The 14,322-nt window shown below is 38.5% G+C and overlaps 1 protein-coding gene across 50 annotated transcripts in view; it reads right to left on the reverse strand.

Annotated features, from left to right (window-relative positions):
• ANK3 (ankyrin 3) overlaps window positions 1–14,322 on the reverse strand; it is a 627,813-nt gene that overhangs the window by 76,082 nt on the left and 537,409 nt on the right. For all 50 annotated transcript variants that reach the window (XM_070225383.1, XM_070225455.1, XM_070225362.1 and 47 more), the window contains one exon: window positions 2,932–3,038. In XM_070225383.1, the coding sequence (XP_070081484.1) occupies window positions 2,932–3,038 (107 nt within the window). The remainder of the gene's footprint in view (window positions 1–2,931; window positions 3,039–14,322) is intronic.

Below are 14,322 nucleotides of genomic sequence, written 5' to 3' on the forward strand. Positions count from 1 at the left end.
CAGGGCCGAGCACAGTTCCCGCACATAAGTAATGTTTACTGAACAAACTAACGAACAAAACTATGTTGCTAAGCGTGTTCAGAAACTGCCTAGGTCAGACTTGGTTACTAATCTTAAAATATGTATACATACATAGGAAAAAATATATGAATAAAACTTGTAGCTCAGCAGGTCAAAGTAGTGTAAGGAGGTTATCAATGTCAATAGAAAAATATTCCAGCTACAAAGAATATTAGAACCAAATGGGAAAAAATGACTTAGATGATTTTAATGACAATTGGAAGAAGCTCTTTCTCTGTGTTGTGCATTAACACCCAGTGCATAGCTGGTGCTCAATAATGATCATTTATTGTTCTAAGGTTTTCAACTTTACAGAGTCAACAGACTGAGGAAAGGTGTGAGTATATGTTAAGCAGGATATGGGTCCTAATAATCACTAACATTATGACACACAGTGATTTGTTTTCCAAACTCATTCCTTACATATTCTGTGCAAAATAAAATTTCATGCAACATAACTTATAGAAACAAATTAAAAGGTGATGTTTAACCATATTTGTATCTTACTAATATTTTAACTACAGCAGGAATTCTACAAATGATCCTAAAGCTAACACATGAATGTTTCTAGTTTAGCAACAGCGGGATGACAAATGCTGATACACTACAGACATTGACACAATCTAACTGTGGGGAAAATTCACATAAATTAAAAATACAAAAAAGGATGGTTCACATAAAGGACACAGTTATCACCTTGAATCATACTGAGGAAGTGGAGAAGAATAGCTGCAAAATAATTTAGAAAGCAAATGGGAAAAATTAATATAAGATAATTAGAAGCAAGCAACAGAAAATGTCAATGACAAGCAAAGGAAAAATAAAAACCATCAGAAAATGAAACCAAGGCATTTGGTATTTGTGGGACAACCTGGAAAAATATTTGCCTTAAATGGCTATGTAAGCGACTCCACAGATCTGGCATTAGTGAACTGTTTCCAAGTGTATACCAAGTCTGTATTTTCCTTTTCAAATAAACCCACGCTAGCTGCCATTACTTTTGCTTTCCTGCACACATCTATTGTCTTCAATAAGTTCAAGGGGAAGGAGAGATAATTTGCATGTTCAAATACTTCATTGTTTCCAGTGTATGGGGAAGTTCATTTCTGATTTGATTATCCTAGGCTCTCTCAACTTCTCAGTTTACTAAATTAAACCTTCGTACTTTTCTTTCCTATGTAGAGAGTACAAAGTGCTGGTTCTAGACCTTTCTAACATGGTGGCAATTCAAGCTTGAGTCAAAGAACTCTTCAACATGTCTGCCCACTGAGTGTATCAAGTATTTTATATTTTCCTTCTCAACTCTAATTTTTTTTTACTTTTGCAATTTTAGACCCGTATACTTCTAAAATAATTGTGTACATATTTTAAGCAGTTTAAAAAATTAATATTACTATAATTAAAAGTTTTTCTAATTGAATTAAATGCAATGTTAATGACTCAAAGACCACCATGTAGTTTATAGTTTATAAAGCAGTTTCAAGTAGTTATTTCCATTTGAATGACATTGCAGCGATTTATTTTTCAGAACTGTATTGTTACAAACCACAGTTCTTTAAAAATACTTGAAATAACCTGCAGGATTATTCTGAGTAGCAGACGCTTCATCTGTAAAATGGGGATAATGAGTAAAACCTCTCTCACGATGTCATTGTAAGGTTCAAATAAATATTAAGTAAGACAATACATGTAAAAGATTTAGCACAATGCCAGGTACATGAAAAGCACTAGGTAAATGTTAGCTATCACAATTTATTTTAATTAAAAGCAGCAGAAAATACTTCATGTACTACATAAGGTACTTTGCAAATGTTAATTATTGTTAATTTAATTCCAAATTAATCTGCCCTTGTCCTGGATCACAACTAATTTATGGCCTAAATGCCAATTTCAGAGTGAAAATACCTTGCAATTTTCATCATCTTAATGAATTATTTCTATTCCATTTGTAGGGATGTCTACTATTCCACTTTTAATTACCTACAGGTGAAGAATCCAATAGCTAAAAATACATGGATTAAATAAAGCAGGTCACCGTTTAGCCGCCTGCCTCAAATTGTGCCGACCAGTGGGGGCAGCAATGAGGAACCCGTTTGATGTGGTTTTGACCATAGCACTTCTGGTGCACATACATTGGTACCCTCACTTTTTAAAAGTGAATTTATTTTCTTTTTTAAGTTCCTTTCTTTTTTTTCTAATTGTAATCTAATACAAGTTAATCATAATTTTTTCCAGGAATGCAGAAGGTACCAAACTTGATCTGGAGGTTTCAAATTTATATTTTCTTTTTAAAGGGCAATCACACAAAACAAATCATTTGTCAAATCAAAGGCCTATATCATATGAGAAAAAAAATAACACCAGAGCTTACTGCTTATTTAAAAACTAAATAGTTAAATGAAAATTTTCTATCACTCAAAGCAAAGCACAAAAGCAGTCAAACAGTGAGGTAAATGAACAGAAATACCTACATATTTAATTGTTTTATTTGAAAGGAAAATCAGATACTCTGAAAAAAACTTCATTTGAATAAAGTAAAATTAAGAGAAATGATTAAATTTTTTTTTAATTGAAAAAGAAAATTAAAGACCTAAAAGTAGTACTAGAATAGTTAGGAAATTTTTATGGACCAATACTTTAATTTCCTTTCCAACACTGTGTTTTTATCAGTAAAAAGAGATACACAAGTTTGCTTAGAAAAAATATTTACTAATGATTTACAAACATATGTCACATATACTTACTAATGAAATCCTTTAGAAGATCAGTATTTTATACATATGAAGCTTGTCAACATGAATTTATTACTGCAAGTAATAAATGCAATGGTAATTTAATAGGATAAAGACAATCGACTTTTAGGTTGCTTACCCAGAATGAACAGGACTTGAGACAAGATTGACATTGTCCAATGTGTCTGCAGCCCAGCTATAATGTCTAAGAGAATCTGAATCAAATTCTCTCGTGAATGTTAGATGCTGAAAAATAAAATGATATATTGCATCAGCAAGCAACACAAGACACTGGTTTTTCTGCACCTACAAAATCTACCTGTATCTCTCTGTGAGTCCAGATTAGTCTAAAATTCAAAATAAACACTTTTTATCTACTCCTCTATAGGTCTACATTGAAGTTTCAAGAATTAGAAAATAAAGCTTATTGATGTGCTGTATTATTTCAATCTTTTAAGAAAGCGTCTTGAATAATTGGCAAGGCAAAAGGAATATCACAGAAGCAATTCTAACCATGATTTTAAGCACTTGAACACATCTCTAAATTAATCCTACGACAACTGTAAAATTCTTTCCCAAATCTCAAAATAAAAATAAAAAATTCAATCTTGATGACTTGTGTTTCCATTTGGGGCAGAGTAGCTAGCAGCAGCTTAGCGCTGCCGCCAAGTACACCAGAGAAGCATGGAAATCATTGCTGACGCCGGTAGGGAACAGCTGAGGCCCCAACTAGAGGAGCTGTACTCTGCAGAGGTGAAGATTTTGAAGAGCTGAGCTGACTCTTTGTTGCCATTTTAAACTTGGGGGCATTTGTCAATTACCAGTGCAGACAGAATTTGGGCTTTGCACCTACAGGGGCCACTGCTGAAGAAGAGGAAAACCAAGGGAGTTTTGGCGGACAGTTGGGTACCTCAAGCACGCTCCAGATTTCCGTTAAGAGCACTTGCTGAACCCTGGAGCTGTGCAGAACAGGAAGTTAAACACCTAACTAGAGAAGCTCTGAAAGGGATAACAGAGATTGTCGGTAGTTTCCTGAGAAAAAAGATTTAGAGTTTGGGACTTGGAAGGGGAGAAGACTCAGAGATCACACCAGAATTTCAACTAAGGATCCCAAAGGGCCAGGGACAAACCAGAGGTGGTCTGAGCTTTACCAGGGTGGCAAACCAGCCTACTTCAGCAAAATCTTGATTGAATTAGAACAGTCAGCCACCACGCCATTTGCCTAGCAGAGGGAGGGTAAATCCTCTATGGAGGAATGTATCATCATTGGGTGTGTCCTGTCTACAACTTTCTTATACATGATGTCCAGCATGCAATGAAAAAGTGCCAAGCATGGCCAGAGCACATGAACAAAACCAGAAAAAAAATCCAGATACTATAAACAGACTCGCCGGTCTCCCTACATTTTCAAGTATGCCAATAAGAACTTTACAATAACCATGATTAGTATATTTAAGAAAATAGGGGGAAAGATGGAGAAAAAGAAATTAAAACGTGGATAATTCAACAGAGCACTGGAATATAGGTAAGAAAGAATCAAAGGGACGTTTGTCTAGTTCTAAATACACTGTCAGTTGTTGACTAGACACAATAGAAAACGGGGTTAGTAAATTAGAAGTGTAAAGGGAAAAATACATAAAATGAAGGATAGATTTAGAAAAGAATGGAAAATACAGAAAATAGTATGACACAGTGAAAGGTTTTAACATATGTGTAATTGGACTCACTTTCAGAAGTAGAAGAGAGGAATAAGGCAGAAGCTGTATTTGAAGAGAGGGTGGCTAAGAATGTTCTAAATCTGATGATAGATATCCCACAGACTAAAAATAAAATAAATCTCAGTTTTTGCCCTGCTAAAGATCTGCTGCCTACTGAAACCCCAGTAAAATGACAATCAAGTATTTAAACACACACACACACACACACACAGCCAAAGAGAAAAAGAGACAACATCAGCAGAAAAACAAGGATTGGCTGAAAGTCTCTTTAAAAAGTGATCTGATCCCCACAATCCCCTCACTGATTTATCAATTGCCAAATAATGCCCTCCACCCCTACACCATCAACTTTGGCAGAAGACTGGAAGCATAGAGATCAGAGGCAGAAGATGTTAGAGGTGCCATAATGAAAACGGAGATTAATTGAAAGTTTATATACAGTGTTCAGACTCCTAGTGTCCTTCCCTTACTAGACCGAGGGGGAGCCTCCAGGCAGAGAAGGGGGAATCTCTGAGATTTCCCAGTGAAATGTCCCAGGCTTATTACTTCAGTGGAAATCGCGATGGCAAGCCCTCTACCATGCAGAGAGCTTCCAATAGCTTAGTACTGGGCAGACAGCCCAGAGTCACTAGACAGTTGAGAAAAGTATCTAATATGAAGATAAAAATAAACAAACAGAACAAAAGCAAACTAGAAGAACAGGCTTTCCAGGGAGAAGAAAGTTTAGAATTTTTCATTAATATTCAGAGAGAGATGAGATATTTTTATACCTATGAAACAATAAAATGCTAAAAAAAAGAAAAAAACATAAAAAGCAATGAGTATGATAGCATTAGAGTTGAAAAAAAAAGCCTATAAATTAGGGGGAGATTTTTAAAAATAGAAAATAGGAGAGAATATACAAGAAAGCAGAAGATCAGCTCAGGAATTTCAAATCCTCTTCCCCTCTCCAAAAAAAGGGAAGTTCTAGAAAGAGAAAATAGTGAAACAGAGAAGAAGAAAAACAAAGAAACATTTGAAGAAACTTTCCCAGAGCTGAACATCTGAGTTATCAGAGTAAAAATATCCACTATAGGTGAATATAAACCCCACTACAGCACATCATCGTGAAATTTCAGAACTCGGAGACAAAGAAAGATCCTATAGATTTAGAGAGGAAAAATGGTCACAGATGGCAGACTTTTAACTGCAAAACTGAAGTTAAAGGCAATGGAGCAATTCTTTCAATGTTCAATAACCCACCAAATCAAAAAAGATGAGAAAATAGACTTAAGATATTTTCAAACATGTAAAACCTCAAAAAATATATTTCTCATGCACTCTGTAAGGAAACTGTTGGAAGTCCACCAAAATGAAACTCTAAACCAGGAAGGAGGAAGACACAAGGTCTAATGAAGCAACATGGGGAATTTTTCATGGTAATGATGAAGTAAGACCCAGGAGGACATCTGAACAGTGGGCCTACAAGGAAGAAAGCTCTAAGAGAGGCCGGCCTGGTGGCATAGTGGTTAAGTTCATGAGCTCTGCTTTGGCAGTCTGGGCTTCACTTGTTCAGATCCTAGGCTCAGACCTATGCACCACTCATCAAGCCATGCTGTGGCAGCATCTAACATACAAAAATGAGGGAAGACTGGCACAGATGTTAGCTCAGCAACAATCTTCCTCAGGCAAAAAGGGGAAGATTGGCAACGGATGTTAGCTCAGAGCCGATCTTCCTCACCAAAAAAATAAAAATAAAAATAAAAAAATTCTGGGGGCCAGCCTGGTGATATAGTGGATAAGTTTGTGCACTCTGTTTCAGTGGTCCGGGGTTCGCAGGTTTGGATCCCAGGTGCAGACCTACACACTGCTCATCAAACCATGTTGTGGTGGCATCCCACATACAAAATAGAGGAGGACTGGCACAGATGTTAGCTCAGGGCCACTCTTCCTCAAGGAAAAAGAGGAAGAATGGCAACAGATGTTAGCTCAGGGCCAATCTTCCTCACAAAAAAAGAAAAAACTCTAAGCGATTAAGTAGATGAAATTTATAGAACACCGAATGAGTGTGAATATATTGAGAAGAGATTTGCACAATTAGGGAGGAGTTTGTGGGTTGAACTAGTGATATGTACATCAAGCAAATGAAAAAACTCTAGGGAAAGCAAAATATTGTGCCAAAAAGAAAATGCAATCATAATATACTTTTCATCTGTGAATAACATTTACATAGGCATAACAGAAGCACTAAACATGGTATAACCAGGATAAAATACAAGTATTTTGTGAAAATGGGGGGATGGGAAGCATGCATGGTGGGAGACAAGAGGTATTTAAATAAATAAAGTTTTGGGCCCTGCCCTGTGGCTGAGCAGTTAAAGTTTGACGCATTCTGCTTTGGCAGCTGGGGTTCATGGGTTTGGATCCTGGGTGTGGACCTACTCCAGTCACCAGCCACGCTGTGGAGGCATCCCACATACAAAAACATAGAGGAAGATTGGCACAGATGTTAGCTCAGGGCTAACCTTCCTACGCAAAAAAATAAATAAATAAATAGAAATAAATTAAAGCTTCCTCTTCTATTTTGGGAAGTCAATAAATAATAACTGAAATGGAGAAAAGCCAACAAGAAACAACATATAGGTACCATTTAGAGACATGAAAGCACATAATAAGAGTCATCAAAAGGTATTCTAAGCACTTGTCTCTGGAGAGGAGAAATTGTGGGCTGAAGGTGTATATGAGGACGTGTCTTTTCCTAATTAGTATGTCTTGTAAAATGATGTGACTTTTTGTTTGTATAATTTTGATAATAACACATCTTAAGTTTAAAAAATTACCATGAATTACGAAGCTTAAAAAATAGCCCTGAAAGCAAATTGAAAAGTAATTTATAGTTATGTGCAAGTCACTATCCTGCCTAGATGCTAGGAAAATGCAAAAATGAATGAGGAACAGATTTCTCTGCATTCAACAGAGGACACCTTCAGTGGATGGTGGTGTGATCAGTGGTGTTATTAAGAGGCCACAGAACCCCAAAAGAACAATACGTCACTTCAGAAAGTTCCCAAATTCTATATGGGTTAACCGAAGATTAGATGCTGGTTTGAGTCTGGCTTTATTTACCAACTTTACTGACTTTTGGAGACCCCAACCAACCAACCATTGGAGTAGGGCAAAATGTTTAATCTAAAGTGGGCAGTGCTGCTCACTTTATTTTTTAGTAAACTACAGGTCCTACATTTGGAGCCCTGAGGTTACTTTTCACAAAGAACCCATTTCTTAAAAGTTCTAATAAATAAATAATATCATTCCTCTTTGGTAATTACAGTAAATTATTTACCCTTTGGTACTCTTAGAAACGTGCACTGGCAACATTAATTATTGAGACCATGAATTATATCATGCAAAAAGGTATCAGCACAATCATGTAATATTTATGGAGGCTGGAGTGTGCCAGCCCCCTGGGGACTCCACTTCACTTGGAGGCCTTCCTAACCCTTTACTCTTGCAACACCTTGCCACTCATCGAAACTTTGTCATTAACACAAATGAACAAATGTATAATGAACAAAGATACTTGTCAAAACAATGAGCTATAAGTCCCAATATTTGTCCTATTTTTTCCATCGAGGTTTGCATAGGTTTATGGGCAGACCTAACAACGTTAATAACCTAATACAGACACACACGCTTTTCCTACAGTGAATCCATCTAAATACAAAATAAGGCAATTCAACTGAAGCTATGGTTTTTATAGAAAGAGACTGAATTGGCAGCTTCTTTTCTAAGCTACCTGTCTCTGAATGCTTATTTCTACAGACTAGTGTTTACTTAAAACTGAAATGTGAAATTTGAACTGTTGACTTGTTTTAATAAACAAGATGAATTTCAAAATGTTCTGACATCTTATTGTGTATGGCACCATGGTACCCACAAAAAGCTTTTCTTCCATTTGGTTACTGAACAAATAGACATTTAAGATGATAAATAGGACACCACATATGATGATGGTGAAAAAAGATGAACTGGAGCTGGCTCTTCAGTTTCCCACAGCAAGTAGGGGTGCTCCCAGGGTTTAATGGAAAAGCTTGGCTTTGAAGTTGAGTCAGACTTGCATTCGGAAATTGCTTTTGCCACTCGTTACTGGAGAACACTTCTTTCCCACTCCTAAGTTTTCCATTTTGGAAAGGCAACTCCGTTGTGTAACTGAGGGCCTCTCCCTGTCCCTTTATATTCACTTTGGTCCTAAAAATGCAGAGCGATTTATCTGAGTGGTAGATGTGGGAAAGGTAACCGGGAGGGCTCTGCTCAGATCCCATGTTCACTCTCTTAGGCCTGAGCTTGGTCACGGAGAGCAGACGTCTTCCTCTGCTCCCCATACGCCTACCTCCTTGAGGGGGATGCCCATCCTGGGCTGGCAATGCTGGCCACTGGGTAGGTGTTTTGCCTATTTCAGGGGTTCAGTCAGCAGGCCCACGTGGCTCAGACACTAAGCCAGCCCTTGAAACCTGGCCTCCATCAGAAATAAAAGAGATATTTGCCTCTGACCTTTCCTTACCTTTATTTACTGAAAGCCCCTTCAGAGATGCCCCAACATCACTTGCTGGTTTTACGATATTTAGCATCCTTCTTAACCTTTCTCAGTCTCAGTTTCCTCATTTTAAAGTTGAGGATGGGTTGAGATGGAGACTAAATGAAAATGTACGTCAAAAATCTGGCACCTAGCAAGTCATGGAACCAACCTAAGTGCCCAGCAACTGATGATTGGATAAAGAAGATATGGTATATGTATACAATGGAATACTACTCAGCCATAAAAAAGGACAAAGTCATCCCATTCACAACAACATGGATAGACCTTGAGGGTATTATGTGGAGTGAAATAAGCCAGACAGAGAAAGATGAACTCTGTATGACTCCACTCATAGATGGTAGTTAACATATGGACAAAGAGAACTGATCGGTGGTTACCAGGGGAATGGGGGGTGGGGGGAGGGCACTAGGGGTGAAGTGGTGTACCTACAACATGACTAATAATGATGTACAACTGTAATTTCACAAGGTTGTTAACTATCATAACCTTAATAATAAAAAAAAAGAATTGAAAAAAAGAAATCTGGCACCTAGGCCAGTGTTGGTGTGGAATTACAATAATGTCTCTTTATATGTGAAAGTCTTTCTACTTTTCAAAGGACTTTCATTTATAGTAGCTCATTTGTTAAAATCTGATAAATTGTGGGGGAAAACACTAGCAAAACCAAAAATATTCCAGTGCCAGCACTGGTCCTTCAGTTATATGCACAGGATGCTTCTATCAAATCGACAGAGCCCATTCAGTTAGAAGAATACATCTTATAAACGCCTAGGGGTTATTTAGTGACTCAAAAACATTTAAATTTCTGTGCTAACAACAGTACCACAACCTTCTGTGTATCAGTTCAATCTCAAGGACTGTCCTAGGCCTTTACATTCATTTGTTCTTTGACTCTTTAGAACCTACTAGCCCTCAGAGGTATTATACCCATTTTACAGATGAGGAAACTGAAATTCAGAGACTTCAAAAATTTGACAACACAAAGCCAATACTTAGCACTGGGTGGCTTTAGTAGAACACTATGTTACAGAAAAATTCACACTGACTTAATAAGACCTTTTACCCCCAAGTCAAAAGTGATATGAATTAGCACATCATTTTTCATCTTGGAAGTGATGTCAAGGATACTATTAAAATCAAAATGCACATTATTCAATAGAGTCCAAAGCCTGACTAATGATGATATCACTGTCTCCAAGAGCTTAATACTTTCCAAAAATAGCTTCTCACTGGCCCTATTCATCAGAGGAAAGAGGATAGCAAGTACATACTGGCCTCACAAATGAGGACACACCCAAATGCCCAGGTCTGGAAATAAACGTCCAGGCATGGAAGAGGCAGGAGGCAGGAAAGTATTTGCAAGGAAAAGAAAGGAAAATCCAATTAACTCCAATATTAGATAATTCTCTAGGCTGCCGACTGTCAATGCCCAGTGTTGGATGACACCAGTTAAGGTCCTTATCTGTCAGCTCTGCTGCCCCTGGGAGCCAGCAGAAGGTGGTCCTGCAGATTAACTGGTGGCCTTCACATGCTAATGTTAACAGCACCAGGTAGACCTCACAGTAACAGGCCACATGCAAAACCCAGTGCATCTAATCTGAAAAACTATAAACATGATTTAGTTGAGAAACAGCTGGATGACATCACCAGACTAGGAGCCCAGGAAAGGAAAGGCTTGTCAAGGATAACTTCACCCTGTGGCCACAAATCGGACAGGGCAGGGGGAACCCATGTGGGTGTCAGCTCCCTTAGACAAAGAATAGATGACTTCAGTTTGACGTGGGCTACAACACTTCACAGCCCAGTGAACGGCAAGGCAAAAACCTCACCAAACCACCATTTCTGCATTAGGGTAATGGGTAGATAATATATATATACATATATATGTGTATTTTTTTATGAGGAAGATTGGCCCTGAGCTAACATCTGTTGCCAATCTTCCTCTTTCTTTTTCTCTCCCCAAAGCCCCAGAGCATAGTTGTATGTATATCTTAGTTGTAAATCATTCCAGTTCTTCTATGTGGGACGCCACCACAGCATGGCTTGATAGGCTGTGCATAGGTCTGCACCCAGGATCCAACCCAGCAAAACCCGGGCCACTGAAGCTGAGTCTGCAAACTTAACCACTGGGCCACGGGGTAGGGCCTTGGGTAGATAATATTAACTGCCCCAATGCACTGTGAGAATGGAATGAAACAGAACGTGAAAGTGATTTGAAAATTCTAAATTGCTATGCCATCCAAAACAGAGTTAGTATAAATCCTAATACTCTCAGACTTTTTATAATTGAAGACAATTTATTTCTTAAATGTATGTAACATTGCAGCCTTCCATGTACCTTTTTAGCACAGCATATGTCTTACCAGAATACAGGGAGCAGCCTGCTGGATTAACAGACAATAGCAGTGTTTTTATCTGTGATAAATACTTGTCTAAACATCGACTCTTCCCATGGTGAATATGCTATCTCAGGTCTGCCATACTTGGCTTATCAGAGCCATGCTGTGGCCTAATGGTCAAGCAACCATCACAGCTAAGTTCTGTCCTCAGCTCTACCACTTAATGTCATGCAATGTGACCCTGGGTAAGTGAAATACTACTCTCAGCCCCCGGGTCTTTGTCTGTAAAGTGGTAATGACAATACCTAGTCCAGAAAGTGGCTGAAAGCATGAAATGAGATGATCCATTTAATAAAATGTTGTGGCAGGTATTGCACTAAGTCTTATAATTACTGTAATCTTGGGGGCCAGCCTGTGGCCGAGTGGTTAAGTTCGTGCCCTCCACTTCGGTGGCCCAGGGCTTTGCTGGTTTGGATCCTGGGCGCGGACATGGCACCACTCGCCAGGCCACTCTGAGGCAGCATCCCACATAGCACAACCAGAGGGACCTACAACCAAGAATATACAACTGTGTACTGGGGGACTTTGGGGAGAAGAAGAAGAAAAAAAGATTGGCAACAGATGTTAGCTCAGGTGCCAATCTTAAAAAAAAAAAAAAGAAAAGAAAAAAGAAACAATTATTGTGATCTTTAGTGGATATTGAATGAAATGGCAAACTGCTCCCCAAAATAGTAGGTGTATAGGTGTGTTTGGACATCCCACATAACTATTTGGAAATATTCTTTTAAGAAATGGATTCCATCTTTTAAAAAAAAGTCTAATTCATAGTAACAGAGAATAGAATGGTGGTTACCAGAGGCTGGGGGATGGAAGAAAAGGGGAGATGTTGATCACAGGGTCAAACTTTCAGTTATAAAATGAATAAATTCTGGAAACCTAATGTGCAGCATGGTGACTGTAGTTAATAATAATTACTGCATACTTGAAATTTGCTGAGAGAGTAGATCTCAAGTGTTCTCACCACACACACGCACAAAAAGTGAACTATACGAAGTGATGGATACGTTACTTAGCTTGATTGTGGAAATCATTTCACAACGTATACATATGTCAAAACATCATGTTGTATACCTGAAAAAATGATTCTATATAAGAAAATCCGATTCACACGGCAACATAAAATAAAAGTTAAAGGTGTACTAAAGCAGGTCTTTTCTTTCCCCTAAAGTATTTCTTTCCTTGAGGTCAACTATTATTGCCCCTAAGGCTTGAGACTAGAATATAAACCATAATGAAGCTGGGTTCTTTGAGATTTCCAAATCTTACTGATTTCAAGATAATTAGCTACCAACTTCAACAGAGGAAGGTGAATCAAGGTCAGCGTGGAAGCTGAGAGTGTTAACACATCAACACGAGGCTCAAGTGGTCTAACTGTGCCACCTTAAGTCACACCACCAACGTCTCTGCCTTAAACAAAACCTGTAATCTTGCGGCCCGATCTGCGAGAGGTGTTGAATGGATCAGAGTAATGCTGGCACAGCACTCTGGAGAGAAAAAAGCAGCATATTAAATGACACCAGTCAAAGGTGCTTATCTTCCAGGGGACTATCTCTAGGAAATCTTTAATCCCAGACTGGCTCCCCTCTGCCACCATGCACATTTCTGAGAGTCCCTTAGAAATCAGCTTAAATGAAAGAAACAGGAAGGTTAATCAGCTGGTGTGGGGGAGGGGGTGGAACAGAGTTGAGCGGTAGAGGAGGAAAAGCTATTAGCATAATCAGCCTTTTACAATAGACATTCTTTTCCTTTTCCATTAGTGAGACAGTTGAAGATTGCCCAGATCTTGGAAAAATAAATGTGCAATTTCTGCTGAAGAATCCTCCAATTTGTACGTTACTTGCTAGTATATCCAGTGGTACATAGCACAATATATGACTAAATATACATGAGATCATCCTTAGCCTCAAAAAAAGCCAAGGCTAACCCAAAGGATCAGGAATCCTAAGCTGTGAGATAAATGAGAAGAGTTACAGGCTGGCAGATGCGACAGCTGCCTCCAGGTACACGGAGTCTATAATGAGGCCGTCAGTACTGACTACAGAATTATCTCCACAGTTACCATTCAAACAGCCGGTGCAACTGATCACACACCACTTTAGTTAAACCTTCCCAACTGGTCACTATTCGAGCCCCTACCACTCGTCCCTTTAGGCATAAACCATGTGAGCAAAGGTGGTCTGAAAGGGGAAGTCTGCAAAATGAAAGCGATCTAATCAGAGGGACAGGGCCACGCAGCTGCCCCATTTCTCTCTTTTCATAGACGCACTGCCCCTGGATCAACAGAACTGAAAGGAAATGGACGGTGCTCATTCCTTAGTAATCAACTGGCAAGGAATGCCTTTCTAAAAGTTTTTGCTTGAAACACCCAAGTTTATAGCTAGTCTCTTAAATCATAGCTCTCTTTTTTTTTGTTAAAATTAGATTTATTTATTTCTAGAGAGAAAGTATAGAATAATAGAATCCCCAGGTTGAATGGCACTTGAAAAGGCTAGAAGACTTTCTTTGTTGCCCTTGATCTGTGGTTGTTCACACCAGGTCCAAATTAATCTGTGTTAAGACACCCCCTCCCCTGGGGTAGGGGGAGACTGAGATTAATTTACTGGTTTATATAGGTTTATTTAAGGTCTGGGTGCTACTAACTTCAGGCATGGATGAAAAGATGCAGGAACCGTTTGTCTTCATGCTCCATGTCCTGCAGTTTTGGGTTTATATTATCTTTATAGCTTAGCAAGCCCCAAAAGCTAGACAAAGTCTCAAATTTGAGTCTCACTCGACTTCCATTTTACATTTCAGATGTAGATTTTACGTTTCACCTAAAGTAATCACGTAGTCCAGGA

Source organism: Equus caballus, chromosome 1 (genome assembly GCF_041296265.1).
Source record: "Equus caballus isolate H_3958 breed thoroughbred chromosome 1, TB-T2T, whole genome shotgun sequence".
In the NCBI taxonomy this organism is placed as follows: Eukaryota; Metazoa; Chordata; class Mammalia; order Perissodactyla; family Equidae; genus Equus; species Equus caballus.